The 22,942-nt window shown below is 45.1% G+C and overlaps 1 protein-coding gene across 1 annotated transcript in view; it reads left to right on the top strand.

Moving 5' to 3' along the window:
* The window catches only part of Susd4 (sushi domain containing 4), a 130,519-nt gene extending 107,865 nt beyond the window's left edge, over positions 1–22,654 (top strand). Inside the window, exons 6-9 of the mRNA XM_027934853.2 lie at positions 14,948–15,139; positions 16,506–16,650; positions 19,917–20,299; positions 21,209–22,654. Coding sequence (XP_027790654.1) covers positions 14,948–15,139; positions 16,506–16,650; positions 19,917–20,299; positions 21,209–21,237 — 749 coding nt within the window. The 3' untranslated portion in view covers positions 21,238–22,654. The remainder of the gene's footprint in view (positions 1–14,947; positions 15,140–16,505; positions 16,651–19,916; positions 20,300–21,208) is intronic.
* Positions 22,655–22,942: the final 288 nt, after the last annotated feature.

The raw sequence follows: 22,942 nt of genomic DNA on the forward strand, positions 1-22,942 counted from the left end.
AGGGCACTGGGTAATGTGGACCAGCTGGGTATCCAGAAGATGAGGGGAACATGGATTGTGGGGAGTAGCTAACAGCTCCTGCCACTAGCCCTAAAGGGACAGCTCCTTCCTGCATGAAAAATATCCAGGGGGCTGTGTAAAGCTTTGGAATAAGTAAGAATGAAAATATATAGTCAAAAGCATCTGGGCTCAGTGGCTTATATATATATATATATATTAAATTAGAGGCTATAGGTTATCATGTTCTAAGTTTTCTGTCCTCTACCCCCAGAATAAGTTGTGTGAATATTCATAATGTACATAAACTATTTCTAAACCTCTTTCAAAGCAGTTTTTTTTCCTGTACTGGGGATTGAGCCTGGGGGCAGTCTACCATTGAGCTACATCTCAAACTTAAAAAAAAAAAAAAGTATATTTTTATCTTTAGACAGTGTCTCCTTAAATTGCCCAGGCTGTCCTTGAACTTGTAATCCTCAGCCTTCCAAACAGCTGGGATTATAGGCATGTGTCACCAGGCCTAGCTTAAAGCCCATTTTTAAAGCCTCTTTTACACACAGAGAGAAATATATGTGAGTTAGGGACTATAACATATGATGTTGAGCTCTTAAGTTTCGCTTCCCTGCCAGTAAACAATGGCCTCATCATACTTCTTTATTCAGAAAATGGGAGCCTACAGAGAACAGCTCTCTCATCTTTCCACCACCCTGGCCATGGATCTCCATATGCCTGTGTTCAGCTCTAGTTCCTCCCTTCTAACTTGTCAAAGACCAGCTCCTTCAATCCTGTACATGATCACATCTTCTTCACCTTCTCCATGACTACCCTCCTTCAGTCCCCTGCCCCTTTATCACCAGTCTTTTCTCCATGTTCTCCACTCTTGCCAATGAATGAACAAGACCAGAGCTCTTCTACAGGATGGAGGGAGCCTCCCTTGACCCTCTAGCTGCCCATTTGCTGCTGCTTTGCAACAGACTTCTCCAAAGAGTCACCCACAGCTCCTACACCCATTCACTCCTCAACTCACTCCAAATGGATTCTCCTCTATGACTTTACAGAAGTTGTTTTTCTCAGAGTCACCAGTGATTTCCATGTGGCCAAATCCAATAGTCACTCTTCTCTTCCCATATTTATCAGCTTGCTAGGAACCACAGTCTCCACTGTTGGCATCTGTGAAACACCCCGATTTGCTCTGCTCATTTCTTTTGCCCTCTCTGATGTCTCAGCATTGGGACTGGGACCCTTTCTTTTCTTGCTGCCATTTCTTTTACATGCGCTCATGTAGCTGTGTGGCTGTAGATATTATCTCCGTGCTCATGACTCCTGAGTTCTAAATTTATCCCAGACCTTTTCTCCAACTGCCTGATTGACACTTGTATGACTCTTACTGACAGCTCAAACCTAACAAGTGCAAAGCCAAACTCGGTACCACTTTCCTCCCACAAAGCAAACACCTAACTTGGTAAATGGCACCCCAGTCAAGCCAGGTCAGGGATCTGGGAGTTATCTTTGATTCTTCCAAATAAATCTAACAAGAAGTCCTAGAGTAGAAATGAAACTGGAATATGTAAAGCTATGTCCTACTGCCCTGTTTGCCATTGTGTTGACTGTCATCTCTCCAGGGCACAGCAGCTGCCTCCTAACAGATCTGTGCCTGCTCTCCAATAGTGTGTGCACACAGTGGCCAGAGCTGCATTTTTAAAATACATCAATCCTTGCTCTTTGAAATATTCCTTCACATTTATGATAAAATCCCAACTTCTTGCCCTGGTACCACGGAGCTCACACATGCTGTCCTATCTGCCTCCCAACCCTGGTCCTGTGCCACCCTACCTTCTCCTGTCACTCACAACCACCACCCGGGGCCCCCCTTCAGTGCTTCCAACCTTCCTTCATGGGTGCCACCCCCTCTACCTGACATGTTCTCCCTCACAGCACTGCCCTTGACTGGGTCCTGGTCATTGTGGCCATGCATTCACATGGGCATCTGTGATGGAATCAGTGCTTCTCACCATGCTAGAGAAAGGACCAGGATTGGGTGGTGTTTTCCAATATGCTGCAGCTCAATGCTTGTATAATAGACAATAAAAATGGATTCTAGAAAAAAAATGATGAAGACATAATACAAGCCCCATTTTTAATTATTAGGTTTGACTATTGTCGAATTACATTTAAATAAATAGGAATCAAAAACACACACAGATGTTGTGACAAGGCCAGATTTATTTCTTATTTTCTCACAGACTCTGCAGCACATAACTGATGCATAGGTAATGGTCTAGGTCCCCATGAGGAATAGGGCTGCTCTAGATTTCAGTCTAAAAGTCACCTCTTTTGGGTACTTCCCAGAACAGCTCATTTAAAGTATATTCTTGTACCCCCACCCCCAATAATGTTAATTTCTCTTCTGACTCCCATTAATCTCCACTGTGGTAGAGAATTTGTGATCTGACTCCCATTAATCTCCACTGTGGTAGAGAATTTGTGATCTGACTCCCATTAATCTCCACTGTGGAGGAGAGTTTGTGATCTGATATAACATGAGCAGTTCCTTAGTTTGAAATCAGTCTATTGCTTAGATAGATGGGCAGTTTCTTCCAGCTCTGACAACCACATTCGCTGTTGCAGGCACTTTGTTACCTGCCTAAAACTGTGGGAGGGGCAAGAGAAAGCATCTTCTGACCATTCTCCATGAGGAAACAATCCCTCCACCACGATTCAAGTGGATTTTAACCACCAGGCAGTAGTAGAATCCACTCTTGTCGGCGTTGAAGACTCGGGGGGGGGGGGGCTTTGCATTATCCACAGGATATCCACATATGACCTATCCTCTCCTGATGGAAACTTCTGTCTGCAACCTCTCTCTCCTCCTGGTCCTTTTCTCTTTTCTGTTGCTCCCCACTGGCACTGACCTCATGATCCCACCACCCAGCCTCCTTGTATGTCAAGAGAATCTTCAGTTTCTCCAGCATGGTGTGCACATGACCCATCTAGAGGAAGCAGGGAGGCCTGGCCCTTAAGCTTCTTAAACATTTTACCTCTGATTTTCTAGTCCAAAATGTAGACCTGGTTTGCCAGTACTGTGTACATTTTGGATCTTACTGTGGATAAAAGAACACCTGGCTCCTTTTGGTCTACGTGTCTTTTATACCCTCTTGGGAGATGTGCAGCTTGGGATCTCCATCCAGTATATGAGAGTGTGGTAATAATTTTTTTTTTTCAGAAGATAGCGCAGAGGGCTCACCCAGACACATAAATATTCATTTGCTTACCTATCATCTGAAGAAAGGACCAAATAGAACCTAGTTTCTCTGGTTCTCCAAAAAATACTTGTTACATAAATGAATTTTAAAATGAGTGAAAGAGTATAATCCATGTACCTAGATAGAGGAATGAAGAAGCTAGAAAGTCTAAAATGCAGACAGTCCAAGTATAATTGGCTTTTTTTATGCAAAAGGGGGTACTTTCATGCTAATAATGCAAAAATAGGAAGAAATCATGGAGGAACCTTTTATTTTCCTACTTGGAAATGCATCGGGCTTTCTTTGTAGGTTTATTTTGCTTCAGACAGTAGAATTAGTTGATCTCTGAGCTCAGACAGTGGAGATGAGAGCTTGGTATACATAGAAGAGGAGCGAAGTAGTTTGAGAGTTATTTGCCTGTAAGCAAATGAAAATGCTCCAGACAACACACTGGTAGTGGGGACAGCATGGGTGTCTGCTTCCAATACTCCCCAAAACACAAAGTGGCATTTGCTACTTGACCATGGGGGCCCTCTGAGTTGTCCCACCCCTGCTGGTGTAGTGAATAGCACTCCCAGAGACTGGGAGTCACCAGTCTTTTGAAAAAAAAAAAAAGATTCAGGGGCTGATGATATGGAAGGAGTGACTTTGGTAGGAGAAGGCTGCTCTGAGTCCCTTGTGAGGGCAAAGGGAGGTTGGAAGACTATCTCACAGGGAAGCCACATCTATCCAGAAGATGGTGCAGTCCATCTCCCAGAAGAAGCTAGGCAGGACTGCCAAGAGTGAGACAGGAAGCCCAGTGGTGCATCCTTAAATCCTTCTGGATTATCAGCTTCCTGGTCTGAGAGCAAGGCTGCATTCACCTCCCCAAGAGGGTCCTGGTGTCCTCACGTCGCAATGACCACAGAAAAGAATCTATTGCAGGAGTCCCTGTGACTGGTCTGCTCCTCATGGGGAGCATCTGGCTAGAGAGACACTCTCCCAACTCAAACTTAATTAGATCATATTTTTCCAGGGAATGTGGAGAGGATCAGCAGGATTAGACATTTATGTCTAGGCCTTCATGGAGTGTGAGGAATTTGGAGATCCCAGGAAATCAGAAAAAAAGCTTTCCTCTTTCCAAACCTCACTTTATGGCTAAGCTGGGGTTGCAGGTCCCCATCCCTGAAAACAAGCCAGGCAATATTCTGATATAAACTCCAACTTTGCTCTAGTGAGTGAGTATTGTTTTCTCTCTTTGATAAATGAGGAAACAGTGAGGGGGCAGAAACAGAGGGAATACTTCCTAACTTATTCTGTGAAGCCAGCATTACCCTAAAATCAAAACCTGACAAAGACATTATAAGATCAATATCTTTCATGAATATAGATGCAAAATTCCTCAACAAAATATTAGCAAATCGAATCCAACAATGTATAAAGAATTATACCATGACCAAATAGGATTTATTCAGATATGCAAGGCTGGTTCAGCACTTAAAAATCAATTAAGTAGTCCATCAAATCAATAGGTTAAAAAAATAAAGCACTTGATCTTATCCACAGATTCAGAAAAAGAATCCAGTAAAAATCTGACACTGATTCATGATTCAAAACTCAATAAAGTGGGAATAGGGGGAAACTTCAACTTGATGAAGAATATCTACAGAAATCCTACAACTAACATCAGACTTGATAAGAAACTAGGAGATTTCCTACTCTGATTAGGAACAAAGCAAGGAGGTTCTTTCCCACCAATTCTTTTCAACCTCATTCTGGAAGTCCTAACTACTGCAGTAAGTCAAGAAAAGGAAATAAAACTTGTACAGTTTGGGAAAATAAATAAAACTGGCTTTGTCCATGGATGACGTGATCATCTATGTGGAAAATCCAGAAGAATTGATCAAGCAAAATTCTTTTAAAAAACTTCTATCATTAATAAGTTATTATAGCATGGCTGCAAGACACAGATTAATAAGCAAAGTCTACCATTTTCCTTTGGACCAGGAATGAACAAGTGGAATTTGAAACTTAAAACAGTACCATTTACATTTGCTTCCCCAAAATAAAATGCTTAGGTATCAATCTAACAAATTGTGTACAAGATTTATATGAAGAAAACCATAAAACTTGCATGAAAGAAATCAAAGAACTACATAATTTTATCCAGATATTAGTTCTTCCCAACTTGATTCATAGACTCAGATCCTATTATTATTATTTGGGGAGTTATTATTTTGGGGGATTTATAAACTGATTCTAAAGTTTATATGGAAAAGCAAAAGAACCAGAACAGCCAACACAATATTGAAGGAGAAGAACAATTTCAAAGGACATTGCCTGACCTCAAGACTTACCATAAAGCCTGGAATGGTGGCACACATGGGTAATCCCAGCAGCTCCTGAGACTGAGGTAGAAGAATCAAGAGTTCAAAGCCAGCCTCAGCAACTTATCAAGGCCCTAAGCAATGCAGTGAGACCCTGTCTCTAAATAATATATTTAAAAGGGCTGGGGATGTTGCTCGGGTTCAATCCCCAATACCAAAAAAAAAAAAAAAGCCAAGACTTACCGTAAGGCTACAGCAGTCAAGACAGTGTGGTATTGGTGAAATAATAGACAACTGAACAGGATAGAGGACCCAGAAACAGACCCCCATAAATATGATCAACAGAGACAAAGAAGCAAAGGCGACACAGGAAGCACATATAGTCTTTACAATATGTGGTGCTAAAACATCTCAACAAGTGCCAAAGTGGGAAAAATCTATATAGACATACAACTTGTCCTCTTTACAGATATGAACTAAAAATGGATCATAGGCCTAAGTGTAAAATGCAAAACTATAAAGTTCCTAGAATATAACATGGGAAAAATATCTAGATGACCTTGGGTATCATGATGTCTTTTAAGAAACAACTTTGAAGGTGTGATCCATGAAAGAAATAATTGATCAGTTGGACTTTGTTAAAATTTGAAAATTCTGTTCTGTGAGAGTTAGCATCAAGAGAATAAGAAGACAAACCACAAATGGGTAGAAAACATTTGCAAAGGGCACATCAAATAAAGGAGACTCTCATCCAAAATATAGGAAAGAACTCTTAAAACTCTACAAGAAGAACACTAATAACCTGATTGTAAAATGATCCAAAGACCTTTAATAGATATCTCGCCAAAGAAAAGATACAGATGGCAAATGAACATATGTAAATATGCTCTGTGTCAGGTGTCATTGGGGAAACACAAATTAAAACCTCAACAAGATGCAACTACACTACCTATTAGAATGGCCAAAATCCTGGACACAGACACACCAAATGCAGATGAGTATGTGGAGCAACATGAGCTCTTATTTCTGGTGGCAATGAAAACTGGTATAGCCACTTTGGAAGACATTTGGGTGGTTTTTTACAAAACTAAATAGGATAGCCAATCCAATAGCAATTGTGCTCTTTGGCATTTACTCAAAAGAAGCTGAAAACTTGTGTCCACATGAAAACCTGCCCACTATGTTTATAGCAACTTTATTCATAATTGCCAAAACTTCAAAGTGACTTTCAGTATAGGTGAATCGATAAACAAACTGATACCTTCAGACAGTAGAATAGTATTCAACACTAAAAAAAAAAAAAAAAAAAAAAAAAAATGAGCTACCAAACTCTCTGAAAAGACAGAGAGTCTTTTTTTTTTTCTTTTAGGACTTTATAAACATTGTAGTTGGGTTTATCCTGACAAATTCATACATGCGTGGGAATTGATTTTCTCCTTTTCCCTCCCGTGCTCACTCCCCTCTTTCATTCTCCTTCCTCTATTCTACATGACTTCTTTTCACTCATCTATTAATTTGTATTTTGATTGTTTTTTTTTTTTTGTATTATCCTATCCTTTCCTCCCCTTTCTTTTATTTTCTCTAGCTTCCACATTTGACCTTGGAGTTTCTAGATTTGGCTTATTTCATTTAGCACGATATTCTCCTTTCCATGCATTTACCAGCAAATGCCATAATTTCATTGTGTTTTATGGCTGAGTGTGTGTGTGTGTGTGTGTGTGTGTATCACAATTTCTTAATCCATTCATCTATTGATTGGCATCTGGATTGATTCCATAATTTAGTTATTGTGAATTGTGCTGTTGTAATCATTGAGGTGGTTGTATTGCTTTAGTATGGTGATTTTAGATCTCTTGGGAAAATACCAAGGAGTTGGATAGCTGGGTCATATGGTGGTTCCATCCCTAGTTTTTTGAGGAATCCCCATACTACTTCCCAGAGTGGTTGTACTAGTCTGCAGTCCCACCAACAAAGTACAAGTGTTCCCTTTACCCCCAACCTCATCAGCACTTACTGTTGCTTGTATTCTTGGTTGTTGCCATTATGACTGGAGCAAGATGAAATCTTAGTGCAGTTCTGATTTGCTTTTCCTTCAATCCTAGAGATATTGTACATTTTTTTATATATGTTTGTTGGCCATTTTGTTTGTTTTAAGAAATTTCTGTGTCTTTTTTTGTTTGTTTTCTTTTTTGGTTTTTTTTTTTTTTTTTTTCGGTGTTCAGCTTTTTGTGTTTATTATATATTCTGGATATTAATCCCCTATCCGAGAAGTAGCTGCTCAAGATTTTCTCCCACTCAACACAAGATCTTTAAATGCATATTCTAAATGAAAGAAACCATTCTGAAAAGACTGCATACTGTGTGATTCCATCTATATGACATTTTGGAAAAGGAAAAACTATGGCAACAGTAAAAAAAAAAATCAGTGGTCACCAGCAGATGGAAGGATGATGAGGCAGAGCACAAAGAATGTGTGGGACAGTGAAACTACTCTGTGTGATGCTGTGAAGGTGAAGATGTGGCATTGTACATGGTCCAAACCCACAGAACGTACAACAGCAAGAGTGAGCCCTAATATAAACCATGGGCTCAAGACAATGATGAGGTGTTAATACAAGTTTGTCACTGGTAACAAATTCTCAGGGGAGGGATGTTGATTGAGAAAGCTGTGCATGTGTTAGGGCAGAAGGCATAAGGAAAATCTTGGCACCTTCTGCTCAACATTGCTGTGAGCCTAAAACTGCTCCCCAAAAGTCTTTACATATATGTTGTAAATGGATATAGATAGATAACAGAATAAAATGGCTTTGGGTTTTTTTTCTAACCAAGACAAAAGAGCACTATATATCTTCATCTTTTTTTTTTTTTTTGTACTAGGGATTAAACCAGGGATGCTTAGTCACTGAGCCACATCCCCAGCCCTTTTTTCCCTCCCTCCCTCCCTCCCTCCCTCCCTCCCTTCCTTCCTTCCTCTCCCCTTCCTCATCCCCCTCCTCCTCCCTCCTCTTCCTCAACCTTCTCCCCACCTCCTTCTTCTTCTCCTATTTAGAGACAGGGTCTCTCTGAGTTACTAAGTGCCTTGCTAATCTGCTGAGCCTAGCTTTGATCGCGGGATCCTTCTGCCTCAGCCTCCCAAGTTGCTGGGTTTATCTTCATCTTTATGTATTTTTTTTAAGGAAGAAATCTTGAACATCCTTTTCTTGTCCCTTATTTTCCAAGTCCCAGATTTGCAATAACTGTGCTTTATTTTTGCATGGATGTAAGTCCACCCCACACACACTTGCCTCTTACTCTACTAGTACCACCACGTCTGTGTTGTGAGTGTTGTTCCATGGAATACAGGATGTTTGCATTAAACATTCAATTTTTATCATGTACGTTTTGCCCTATGCTCTGCACAACTTTTAGATCTCACGGGAAGCACTGACTGGCATTGTTTTGTAGATGTTAGAACACTGACCTCTTTATTGTACTAGTTCTCAGAGGTGGGGCTGGCAAAACTCTGGCTCACATCACTAGGACATCCTTAAAATGCACACAGGTCCTTGCCCGATGTAGCCATGAGGTAAAGAAACTGGTAATCTGTTGTTATTTCTCAACTTCTTTTTGCATTAAAAAAAATGGGACCAGTACAGCATAGAAATTACAGCTCATCGACAATGGGAGAGTGGTGGACAGAGGAGGGACTATGGTTTATCATGAAGACAATGAAGTTTTTATTCACTCACTTAAAAAGTGTTTACCAAGAATAATGCTGGATACTATCGAAGTGACAAAAATTTAAAAGATAGCCCTCTCAATGAGGTCACAGATTTATACACGTATGGATGATTCTTGACTTAGTTAGGATGGTTTTGACTTAAAGATTTTTTAGCTTTATGGCTGGGCACTAGGGTGCATGCCTGTAATCCCAGCAACTGTGGAGGCTGAGGCGGGGGTGGGGGGTGTTGTGAGTTAGAGGCCAGCCTCAGCAACTTAGCAAGGTCCTAAGCAACTTAGTGAGACAGGTCTCAAAAGACAAAAAGGGGTAGGGATGTGGCTTAGTGGTAAAACATCTCTGGGTTTAATCTCTAGTACCAAAAAAAAAAAAAAAAAGATTTTTCAGCTTTACTGTAGTGGAAAAACAATATGCATTCAGTAGAAACTGTACTTCAAATTTTGAATTTTGTTCTTTTTCTGGACTGACAGTAGACAGTAAGATCTTCTGATGCTGGGCAGCAACTTCAAGCTGCAGTTCCATCAGCTGTGTGTTCACAAAGGGGAGCAACAGATACTGTACCTCGTGCTGTATTGCTCAGCTTGAGTGTTTGGCAGGTTGGGTTTCTTAAATGCATTTTCCTTATGATACTTTCTGTTTACCAAGGCTTTATCACGATATGGCCTCATGGTAAGCTGGGGATTTTTTTTTTCGTATATGCAAATAAAATGCAGTATCTGAGGAATTCTAAGAGCATTGCCTGGGTGTGCAGGGAAAGCTTCCTGAGGGGTCTGGTGTTCATGCTGCTTTCAATCTGACCAGGAGGAACCAGGCAAGGAGTGAGGAAATGATGGCGTTTAGAGGCAGAAGAGCTGCCTTGGAAATTTTCAGGAGGTTGGAAAGAAATAGAGAGCTTATTAGGGGGAACCACGGTCTGACAGCAGGCCTCTGGCTCGCCTGTCCAGCCCAGCTCAGGTCCTTCTTAGCCAACACAGGGCATATTGAGGGTTTCAGGCCCCTACATCTCAGTCCTGCACTAGCCCATCTCCGTCGAGCTCCATGAGAGACTAAATATGGTAAAAACTGTATTCTGCCATCGTGTGTATAGAGAGGCATTTTCCTGCTATTCTGAAAGGAGCTATAATCCTCTGTCATCAAACAAGGAGCAGAGCTTTGACACCTGGTGGACAATAATTATTGTCCATTTCTGGCCATACTGCAGCGGAGCCTCGCTTGGACTCTGCCTGGAACCACAGAATGTCTAGACTGCAAACCTCATAAAAGCAATAACTGCTGCTAATAATCTCTAAAGCTGTGAGAAACATGTTAAAAATAGAGTTACAGAAGAATTTTTGTTCGTGCCTCCCACAGGTTCTGGCAGGTATGGCTTGCTTAGAACTAGTGGCCGATGGGATCTGAGTCACAGGATGATTGGAAGGGAATTCTCAGGGGTAGCTTTGCACTTTTACTCACCAGCAGTCTAGGAACATGTGGGTTATTTCAAATGCTGACCATGAGGTCACCGTGCCCTGTGTTGGAGGCTTCTGTGTGTGCCTTCCGTCATGTGGCATTGTCTGCCTCTTAGAGAAGGGGCAGAGCGGACAGGGTACCAGAACTCAGTTTAGCTCCAAGGGGAGGCTGTGTTGGATGGAAGTAGAAGTCCCTCAGGATTTTTAAATAAGTTTCAACAAGTTTATAAATTAATTGTGCTTTTGTTGTTGTTTCCTTCCAAGTCAGAGAACACTTCCCCACCCTCTGCCCTGATTGCACCTCTCAGGGGTTTCCTTTAACAGAGAAGCTAATGGTCTGCCAGGTGCAAGGTGTGAAGACAAATGTTTCCACTTAGAGGCGAATGCATCTCCATTACAAGGGATCATGACAGTCTCAGAAGGAAAGACTCTGCAATGGATGGATTTTACCCGGCCTCCAAGAAAACATGACAGTTAGATGCAACCAGGTTCTCTTCGGGACTACCCTGTTACAACCCAGGGATTCTAACTGCATAGGAAGCCTGGCAGTGGCAGTCATGGGAAGGGTGGCACAGGGGCTCCAGCAAGTTTGGGCACCAGTGATAACCACTAGCTATTATTTACCATGTCCTCAGGGCGTTCCTGATGTTTGAGCCATGATTTTAATGCAGCTTATAATCTTCACAGCGACTTAGTGAGTTGGGAACGGTTTCTCTGATGGGAAAGTGAAGACCTAGGAAGTTAAACAAGCTGCCGAACACCTCACAGCTCATCAAGGGTAGAGCACTGATTTGAACACAAATTTGAGTAATTCCACAGCCCAGCCTCCCTTTGTCTCATTAAATGATGGATCGTACAGTACAGCAATCTTTAGCACATCATGGGACTGCTTGCCTTGGGGTTGATGTTATGGTTTGAACAGTCCTGTATCCTTGAGGCCAAGTGAGAAAAATTGGTGCTGATAACAAACATGCATATATTCACGGGGCCTCTTTCATGAGGTTTTCTGGGCCTTGAAAACAGTTCTGGTAATTTTCTAAACCTACCAGGGCCCTTGGGGACTTTTTGGAGAGCCTGCTAGGAGGAGAGCCTCAGTGCTCTGGATGCTGTAATTTTCATCGAATTCATGCATAATCAAGGTGTAGCACACGATGTTTTGATGTATGTATACATAGCAAAATGATGACTGTAGCCGAGCAAGTTACCTGTCCTCCTCACACAGTTACCTCTTTATGTCTGTGGTGAGAACACCTGAGATCTACCCTCAGCCAATTTCCAGGATACAACACAGCATTGCTAACCATGGTCCCTTGATCCAGATTTGTTCACCCTCCCTAACTGAAACAGATATGCCCTTTGAGCAATATCTGCCCACTTCCCCCACCTCCCTACGCCTGGTAACCACCACTCTATTCTGTTTCTATGAACTTAACTTTTTTGGATTCTACATATTGGTAAGATCACGCATCGTCCAGTATTTTTCTTTCTGTGTCTGGCTTTTTTCATTTAGTTTAATGTCCTCCCTGTGGTCACAAATGGCTGGATTTCTTTATTTTTCAAGGATAAATAATACTCCATGGCATGTATGTGTTGTGTGTGTGTGTGTGTGTGTGTGTGTGTGTGTGTAGCCTTTCTTTTTTAAATCCATTCATCTGTTGGTGGACACTTAGTATACCCACGCCCATAGAAATGACTTCCACTAGCATACAGCTGGACTCCACTGGTTTGCAGCTATGCTGGGAACCTCAGGCAACCAGATGAGCCTGTCATCCCTAGAGGTCACTGGGGTACCCTTCCCTGTGTTCTTACAAGAACTGAGTGGAGGAAAAATGGCATAGAGGAGGGCCAATGGATTGGGAGGAGCCCTCGCTGACTTACCCCTGGACCTCTCAGACCAGCCACCATTGCAAGTGCCTTTTTCTCTGTCCCTCTTCCTCAACTGTTATCTTCCTTGGATCTTCCCAGAACACCCTGGAGATATTGAATCTGAAAAGAACCCCCATTTGTGTAAATGGAAATGCAGAGGTGATGTGACTCCATGCCATGGACAGCAGTAAAGGGCACCTGCCAGCCCAGGGAACACCCCTGGGGCAGCAAAAGCTCCTCAGCCTTCAAAGTCAGAGCTTCTAATCATGGCTACCAGTGCTCACCCGTGGGGCCCTTCTAGCAACCCACCTGGCAACCAACGTTTATTGAGCACACCCTGGGCTGTGGGCCTCAGGTCTGTCCCTAGGCCTTCCCTACACGACACCATGTTACAGGCAGAGTTCCCGCTGAAGACCTCATTTCCTAGGCTCCCTGGTCACCTGGCTTCCCACTAGCTCTGCCCAGAGGGAGGCTGGAGGGTGGCAGGTGGAAAAACTAGGTCTTCTCCTCCACTCTTTCTGCCTGGGGACATCTCCTGCAGTGTCTGCGTGTCCTTGGCTCCAGCTCCTGCAGAATAGACCTCTGGGGTTCCAACTTCTACTGAGGACCCCAGCAATGAAGACCCCTTCATCCTACCCACCCAATGGTGGCAGTGGCCTCCTGCAGCTGCTGATCTTGGGGTGCCCCTGTTGGCTTCTCCTCTCTCCCATCACCCATATAAGCCACTACCTCATGATGTTCCCTCTCTTTAGAGACTTGGGTCTTGGCTGGCCCTACAGATTCATATATGTTGGTTCTGAATGAAGGCTTTACCGGCATTCCTTAGAACAGCCCCCAGGGACTCTTCTTGTTTTACAGATCAGAACCCTGAAGCTCAGAGATGAGAAGGGACTTGGTGTCTCATGACTAGAGAGTAGTTCAGCCAGAATTAAGACCTACTTCTGTCTAGAGCAAGCCTGGGCTCCCACTCACTCCTCTGGTTGCTACTTTGAGCTTCTGTTTCCTCATATCTAAAAGAGACAAAATAGGTCTACAGTGCAGCACTGTTTACAGGGAGGGAGGGAAAGAGGGGGAGAATGAGAGCGAGCAAGCGAGAGTGAGCCTGTATCCATCCACATGCCTTGGGATGCCTCCATGATGGGTCCCATCTTGTCACCCAGCCTCAGTGGGCATGTGCTGCCAGTGAGTCCTACTATATGCTTTTTCCTGTGCCCTTCACAGGGAAGCCAATGTGGGGTGGTGGCTCTCACTGCAAAACCAGCCAGTAAGTGATGGGCAGTACCCAGAGATCTACACTGTCTAGGGCATTTGGTTGCCCGGAGCAAGGGACTTGAAAGTTAACTCTCTTTTGGATTTGTGTGTTTTTTTGTTTTTGTTTTTGTTTTTGCTCTAAGTTCTTAGAGGTTTCCACAGGTGTGGGTTTTAGGCTGCCGTTGGTAGAATTCATGGTTTTATTATTTCCTGAAGAATGCTATTTATTTCTTAGTCCTTCTCCATGAAAAAGAGCTCTCTGTAGTAGGAGATGAATAAGGACCAAACTGCTAAAACTGTCTTTCTGGTTCCAGAGATAGAGCCATTCTTTCCTTGCAGCCCAGAATGCAATCTCGAGATAGGAAACTAAAACCAGCTTTTCTTTTCCCCCAATCTCATGGAATATTAGAGTCAGAAAACCCTCAAACTTCATCTAGCACAGAATAAGCTTCTATTTTGCAGAGGAGAACAATCAAGGCTTCTGGATATTAAGTGAACTGTTTAAAGTCACACAGTGTGTTGGTGGCAGAAGCGAACCTAGAACCCAAGGTGTCTCATTCCCCATTATGGGAAGGGTGTGTGTGGCCTGGATCCACAAGCAGAGGTAGAAAAATTGCTCCATGTTTGTCATCAGCCAGACCCCAAGATGACACTGGAGGATCCGGTTAGGACCACAGCCCTGTGTTTCAAACAGTTCCAAATCACTACTGTGGTTGCAGAAAAGCAGACTTGGCATAGCTGTGCCTTTGGGTAAAGATTTTGTCCACAAATATCTTAATTTTATTTACTAGGCTGTCTGGCACATAATAGCATGCATTATTAATAGAGTAGCTAATACCATCTATTAAATAGGCACACTCTTTGCATTGTAAAATGAGCCTCTCTTTTACGGTGTGCTTTACAACACCATGTGAAAGCAGCATGTGCTCAGAATATTCCATTTGACCTTATGTGAAAATACAAAAGAAGGGGCCAATGCAGGCGCATCTCAGTGTCCTGGTGATGAATGCAGAAGCACATCTTTAAGCCGCATGCTCTCCTGGACCAGTGTGTGTCTGAAGGGCTTCCGACAGGGTGAACCTCTGGTTCTGAAACTCTTATTCTCCCCCACTGCCCAAGTTTGTCCACTACCTCCAATGGTGAGTCACGGAGATTTCATCTGCCACCCGCGGCCTTGTGAGCGCTACAACCATGGAACTGTGGTGGAGTTTTACTGCGATCCTGGCTACAGCCTCACCAGTGACTACAAGTACATCACCTGCCAGTACGGAGAGTGGTTCCCTTCCTATCAAGTCTACTGTATCAAATCAGGTGGGTCCCTGGGAGGAGGAATGGCAGGCCCTCCAGGGATAGCTTGTGTCTGCTCCCCTCCCACAGCCGGCATCAGGAACAGGCTGTGGAAACGTGTTGCTGATATGTGGGGCTGGGCTGTCCTGTGCCAGATGATTCCAGGCCCTGTTCTGAGGGTCGGGAGTACTAACCTGTCCATTCCCAGGTTAAAATGCTGGTCCTCTGGACAGGGTCCCTAGTCCCTTGGCATTCATGAAAGGACCTCGGCCTCTGGTCAGTTTTCTCCCGTCTTTGGCAAGAATACAGGCAAGTATACAGGCCTTGGGGTGTAACCAGAATCCTGCACCCTGCCCTGGGACTCAGTGATCCACCTTTCTCTTCCACTAAAAATGTACATGAGAATATAAATGATACTATGGACGCTTGGACTTTTTCTCACTTACACAAATGGAGGCCATTTTCAGGTTCCAGTGCTTTCCTAACTTAGTGACAAATTACTTGGGAACTAGCTTCACCACTCAGCCCACCAAGGTAGTGACCACATGACAGAGGCCTGGGTACCGGCATGCCAGTCTCCTGCCCTGCCCTTCCCTTCCCACTCTCTCCAGCACTTGAAGACCATGGCCATGGCCACTGCTCCAAGCCACAGTGATGGCTGCATGCTGCCACCCTGGACACAGCATGTGAGGGACATGCTTTGTTAATACTGGGAATCTGGAGGCACACAGGTGTCCACGTGAACCAGCAAGGGGAGAGGTGCACAGAATAAGAGGACGGCCACCGAGCATGATGAGAGGAGGGAGGAGGAGGCAGGGGACGGGGTAGCTTGTGGCAAAAGGCTGAAGCTCTGTTCTGGAAGGGTCTGTTCTTTCTGAATCTTACTTTCAGGCACTTGATGGACAAAGTGAGGCTGAGGGCTTTGGGACAGGCCTGTCCCCTTAATCCTCCTTTTTTGGCTTTATGCCACCACCCTTTACCCCAACCAATAACAAGTCCCAGAACATCACCAAGGCCTATAGTCCCATTCCTCCCTCCCCCAGCCCTTGGTCCATTTCAGAACAACTTCCTTCAGAAAGAGGACCCCTGCCACTCTCTGCACAAGGAGGCCCATTATTCAGATTATGCCAGGCTCTCAGGCCAGGTGTAGAATCTGAACGGGAAGGTCTGCAACCTCACAGAGCCCATGATGGAGATGGGTTTTAGTGTTGTGTGAATCCTAATGTGATTTATAGGCACTGTGCCAGGTGCACGGTGTCACTGTGAGCCCCAAGGGGCCAATAGGTACTCTCTGGGTGTCTCATGTGCCAGATGAATCCATCAACAGAACCTACGGGAATTTGGCACCCACAGCACAAACCTCTTGCATGGTTCTGTTCTCTCACGGCAGAGCAAACATGGCCCAGCACCCACGAGACCCTCCTGACCACATGGAAGATCGTGGCATTCACGGCAACCAGTGTGCTGCTGGTGCTGCTGCTTGTCATCTTGGCCAGGATGTTCCAGACCAAGTTCAAGGCCCACTTCCCACCCAGGTCAGTGCAGCCGAGAGAGCATGTGACAAGTGTAAAGCCAAGATCCTTGGGTGGAACAGGGAAGAGAGAGAAACATCTTCCAGAAATGTTTTGGGGTATCTGGGGGCCAGAGCACCATGGGCCTCATTTGTCCTTCCCCCAGGAGAACATTCTGGGGCAAGCATTGTGAGGGCTGGAGAAGGGAAACAAATGAGAGGCTGCCTGGTGCTCACTGCCCCACAGGGCGCCACCTTCATGTGGCCCTAGAGGATTAGACATGTGCAAAGGACATAGGTCCGAGGTGTGTATCCAGCAGAGGTCAGTTGTGTGTGCAATGGGCAGTCTCAGGAGGGAGAACAGACATGATGGGCAATCAGGAAAGGACTAGTGAGCCTCTGCCTGGAGTCTAATCTGAGCCTGCTGAATGGGATATTTGGAGGGTGGATCTCTATACCCCGACCCCGTGCCCCACCCACTGCCCCTGTTGGCTACACAAATAAGCTCAGCCTGGTGTCTTCACCCCTGTAGTTATCATAATGATTTAGGACCTAATGCTTCAGAACAGGGAACTTCCCCCACTAAGAACAGTCTAGCTCCCAGGATCATGCAAACCACCCCTGAAAGGGGGAATTTTGCTTAGGGAAGGAAAAGGCTCCTGGAACCAGCCACCTCCTTCTCTCCCCTCCAGGAAAACCCAGTGTATCTCTCACAACTCCCTATGAGGAAAGGGACAGCTTATTGGGGACAACATTCACTCCCTTTCCCTTAGCCCCACCCCTCCAGGGCAGGACACCTCACTTCCCTTAGCAATGCTAAGTCGGCATGTGTTAGTCAGCTTTGTGGTCACTATGATGAAATACATGAGATAAACAACTTCAAAGGAGGAAAGATTTATTTTGGACACAGGGTTTCAGAGATTTTAGTTCATGGTCGGCTGGTCCTATCACTGTGGGCCCGAGGCAAGGGAGAACATCACTTCAGAGAGCAAACAGTGGAGCAAGGCTGCTCAAGTCACATTAGCCAGAAAGCAGAGAGAAGGGCACAGGAGAGAGGCTCAAGTCCCAAGATCCCTTTCAAGGGCCCGTGTGCAATATCTGATTCCTACCACTAGGTCCTACTTCTTAAAGTCTCCACAACCTCGCAGTAGCGCTATCAGCTGGTCCTCAACACACGAGCCTTTGGGATGGATCCAAGTCATAACAGTGAGTTAGAATCCCTGCAGGGTCATATCTTATAGGCATGCCACTTTCCCTAGCCATGAAAGTGTGCTAGGTATAGGGTCACCTGCACCCCTTTCCATACCAAAAGATGTGTCTGTGCCACCCTGGTGCCATCACCAAGCCCATCCTGAAGTGCCAGAAACTTCCTTCCTCTCAAACCTGCCATCCATTCTGAGTCTGCATCATTATTATTTATTAATCCAGGAACCATGTTCTATCACTGAGCAATTACGGTATCTCAGAAAGGCCGAAGGATCACAAAGAGGAGGCTAAATACACGGCTATGATTTATAGTACATTAGAGTACTTTAAAATGGCCCACAGAAGCTATTTTTCTACTTATGCTTGGAAGAAGTTTCCAGGATATCGACTAAATATGAAGATGTTTCAAAAATGTTCTCAAAACTCTTTCACTTGATGTTCTAAATCCCTTGAGTGTTTCCGTCTTGTATTATTCTCTAGTTTTGGAAAATTCGATTCCATCTGTCCAAATGGATGGTAAGATTCTCAAGGGCAAGTCAAGAATGAAGATTGTTCCCCATGTCCCAGGAATACAGACACTGTGGAGATGTTTGATGACAGGGCATATGACAGCTGAGCAGCCTGGTTGGGGCTTAGCAGAGGGGAAGCTGACAGGTCATGGGGGACGCCGCCTGAGCACAGACCATTAGGGTGGTAAATGGAGAATACAGAGAGGCCTGTCCTGGACAGGATGACCTGGAGGTGAAAGGGACAGAGAGGAGACCTGAGAGAGAAGAGGAGGTCCTTTGTCCAGGATGCACTAACTAGTGGCTCTAAGAGAGGCAACATCAGATTCCAAATATCCTTCCCTCCTGCCTGCCACCCTTTAGGGAGCATGGGCTTTGACAATCTTCCACCCTCTCCGGGTAGCCTTGAAGAACTATAGATCAAGGAGCTCACCACCATGAGCCGTAGGCCTTTGCAAGATGTTTCTCATAGTGGACTCCAGACCATCCTTCAATCATTAGAGAAAAGTGCAGTCAGATACTGTCCTCTACCTCAGGTGCCATGTCCAGACCTTTCGTATCTTTGGGATTTGGAGCCATCAGCACTTGGGGATTCAGGCTCCTCCTGCCCAAATGGGTCACCTTTCCTTCCTGACATGTCACTATCTGACCTCAATGCAGCTCAGAGCTCTAGCTTTCAGCAGAATCAGTAAGTTCTGTCCGCCACTTACCACTCTGGGTTCCTTCTGGAGCCAGGAACAGAGTGCAGTAGTCCGATGGAGCCTGGGGTTGGTGTCAGACACCACCTGGGCTCGAGCCCAGCTGTGCTGACCATGCTGGGTGATGAGATATACAGGGGCCAGGCCCAGAGCAATGCAAGTGCCCCTACATGAGCATGCCTGTGAGGTAGCAAATTGGCTTCCCAGCCACCACCAGAGCTCTCATGCCAGCAGCACAGGCTGTGCGTAAGCTACCATGCTGGAGGAGTCAGGAGGTGGCCTATGAACCCACGCAACTTGAATGAGGAAATCAGGTCAGAGCGTGCTCCTAGTCAGACTTTTTCATTTTGTTAGTATTCTGTCTTGTGTAAAAATGAGTGGTTTTTATACTATACCAGAAAACAAAACATATCAGGCACAGACTAGTCATCTTCCACGGGGCACTTAGGGTCCACCATTCCCTGGAGGTTTCACGGTGCCACTCTGCTTTCAACAACCATCCCGGGAGATACAGCAGAGGCACTTTGGGATATTCTGCTAGAATGGGACACATGGTTCCTTCCCTTCCATACACAAGTTAATAGCCCAAACCCAGAGGCCAAATTAGGGAGGAAAGAAGTACAGGAGGTAGTAGATCTCAGAGGCAACAGGAAGCACTGAGGCAGGAGGACACAAGAGTGACAAGAGCAAAACCTCTTCCCTCTCAAGCATGGCCATGGTGGGCTTCACTGTCTGCCAGAGCAGACCCAGAAATTAGGCTGGTTCTTCTGTACCACCATCCATGCTGGTTTCTAGCACCCACAGGAGCCCCAAGCATCCCAGCTCTGGTGGGGAGCACTGGAGTAGCCTTCTGACTTATTGACACCATTTCCTCCACACAGGGGGCCTCCCAGGAGTTCCAGCAGTGACCCTGACTTCGTGGTAGTGGATGGTGTGCCCGTCATGCTCCCGTCCTATGATGAGGCTGTGAGTGGTGGCTTGAGTGCCTTAGGCCCCGGGTATCTGGCCTCGGTGGGCCAGGGATGCCCTATACCTGTGGACGACCAGAGCCCCCCAGCATATCCTGGCTCTGGGGACACGGATACAGGACCAGGAGAGTCAGAAACCTGTGACAGCACATCGGGCTCTTCTGAGCTGCTTCAGAGTCTATATTCACCTCCCATGTGCCAAGGGGGCACCCGCCCCACCTCGGACAACCCTGACACAATTACTAGCACGGTGGGGGAGGTGGCATCCACCAGCCCGGGCATCGACATTGCAGATGGTAAGTATTTGCCCCAAGGCTGAGCTGCACCTGTAAACACCTCACACCCAGCATCGTTAAGCCAGCCCCTTGCTGCGCACAGCCCGGCTCCCTAGCTCAGGGCTGAGTCATTTGCCTTCCACTCAGTTCCCATTGCTTTCTGCTTTCTGTAATAAGTAGAGGCTTTGGCCAAGGCCAGTCATTGTAAGGAATGATTATTATTTTGCAAATAATAGGTCCACTAATGGAAATTTTAGGAGACCCAAAGGGCGCCACGCCATCCAGAGTAGAAAGGCTACAGTGGCCCTGCTTTAGTTTTGTAGCAGGTATGTGATACAGGATGTTTTCCTTCTTTATCCCTTAATTAGGCAGGGCTTCTAAAAGCAGAGCTTAGGAAGAGGATAACACACCCAGGCAAAGAGAAATGTCAGGGCCCTGACAGTGTCCCAGCCCCAGAGAAGTGCTGTGTATATAGAAGTTACTTTTACCCCATGTGAGATAAAAGGTGCTCATGCACCTGTTACAAAGAAGGGCAGAGTACAGCTCATGGAAAGGGAGGGAAATGTATCAATTATTTAGGGATCTGTTTCCCAGGGGAGGAAAGCACCAGCCCAACTTTGCAACTATGAATTCTATTTTATGGCATTAGCAAGACAGAAACAGAGGCCTCTTGGGTCCCCACACAGTACCTTTCCTGAAAACCACACTGCCTTTCTGAACTTGAATCTGTCACTAAAGTCTAACACTTTATTTTATTTTTTTAATGAACTGGGAATAGGATCACAATTGCTTTCCAGCAAATAGATGTTATACCAAAGAGTTGGCTTATTTGATCTTTCTTCTCCTCACTGATTTCTGGAATTGTCAAAATTCCAAATTGCTATGGTGTTTTTAGTTATACTAAGCTCATAAGCGTGTCTTCTTTAACAGAGATTCCTCTAATGGAAGAAGATCCCTAACTGGGTGAACTCCTCAAAATTCGACTGCCCCTTGGGGAAAGGAATCTTCAGCCTTGGAGGGAAAGCCACAGACAGACAGAGCTTGAGGGCATGAGGGACATTTTCTAATCTATCTACATGGGGACAGTGATTCACATCATACATCTCGAACTCAACAGTGAGGCTAACAAACTGCAGGGGCAGTGCTTTTAAAAGACACTCGAGGATTTGATAAGACCAGTGGGGAACGGAGCGCAGAGGGCAGACCCCTGTGCTGTCCTGAAGGGAGGTGTTGAGTGTGCTCAGTCCTGCGGAACCTGGGGCAGTTCCATATGCACCCACTGCATCACACATCCTGTTGGCCTCTGTTATGAGTGCTCCCTGCCCCCTCTGAAAGCATGTCACATTTTGTAAATTTGCTTCTCAAATCTGCTTCAAACTGTTGCTGGACTCCAAAGCTGGACGGGTCAGCCTCTGCAGAAAGTCCATGTTGAGCTATCAGAAGAGGAGCACACCTCCCCTGTGCCCTCAGTAAGGGACCAACTTCCAACAGAGAGGCTCTCGGATGACATTCAGACCATCTTCCTTCAGCCGGGAAAACTCTGCTCAGAGCAGGATGTGGCGGTCCCCATCAGAAAGGGAAGGAAAGACAAGCAGACTCTACTTTCTGGCAATTTCTTCAAGGAGGGGAGTTCTCGTACTCTGTGCCATGGAGCATCAAAGCATCAGCGTTTGGTGATGGAGCATCAGTATTTGTGTTCGTGGTATGGCACATGGATCCCTGGTGTTGGCTAAGTCGCGTGACTTTACATATGATCAGAATGTGTTCAAATACATCTCATGGTGGAGAAAGTAACTAAGGTAATGTTTGGTTTGGGACTTTTAAAAAGACTCCATCCAACAGTTGACCGAGTCATGAGTTTCTTTCTGGGTGACTGTTATGTTGTTGCCCTTACTCCAAAACTTAGACATATTTTTATTTTCCAAAACAGAAATTGTTTCTGTAAACATATTCTTCCTCCAAAGAAAGTGAATTCTTTATTCCCCCTTTATTTTGTCCTGCAGAATCAGGAGGCTCCTCCCAGCCCCAAAACTGCCCTCCTGTCTTGCTTCTGGGGCCTTGAGCTGCCTCGCCTGCCTGCCATCCCTACAGTCCTGCTGCAGGGGTCTTAACAGTGCCCACTGGGTGTTGTTCCTATGAAACTGATTGATTGATATATAGCAAACAAACAAACAAAAAATGCCCTGACTCCGAAAGTGTCTCTTCAAATATATATTGGTTTGTGGAGTTGATTCCTTTCCTCCTCTGGGTTTTAGACAAATATAAACAAAACTCTGATCCATAAAATTGCTGTGCCGACAGAGCAGTGAGGGCTGGAAGCTTGATCGGGTCCTGGTTTTTTCTTGACACAGACTGATTAAAAATTAAGAAGAAAATGTCAGTTTGAAGCGTGACTTTAATAGTGGAGTGGAGTTGGGCGGGCAGGAAGCCGGTGGCAGTGATCATGGGTGATGGGAAGAAAATGTGGGCTTAAGAACTGGATGCTGGTCTCGGGTTGTGGCTCAGGCATAGAGTGCTCGCCTTGCACATGTGAGGTCCTAGGTTCGATCCTTAGCACCACATAAAAATAAATAAATAAAATAAAGGTTTTGTGTCCAACTCCCACTAAAAAATAAACTAAAAAAAAAAAAAAAAAGAACTTGAGGCTGACCAAGAGGACACCTG

The sequence above is a fragment of the Marmota flaviventris genome, chromosome 12, assembly GCF_047511675.1.
Source record: "Marmota flaviventris isolate mMarFla1 chromosome 12, mMarFla1.hap1, whole genome shotgun sequence".
NCBI lineage: Eukaryota > Metazoa > Chordata > Mammalia > Rodentia > Sciuridae > Marmota > Marmota flaviventris.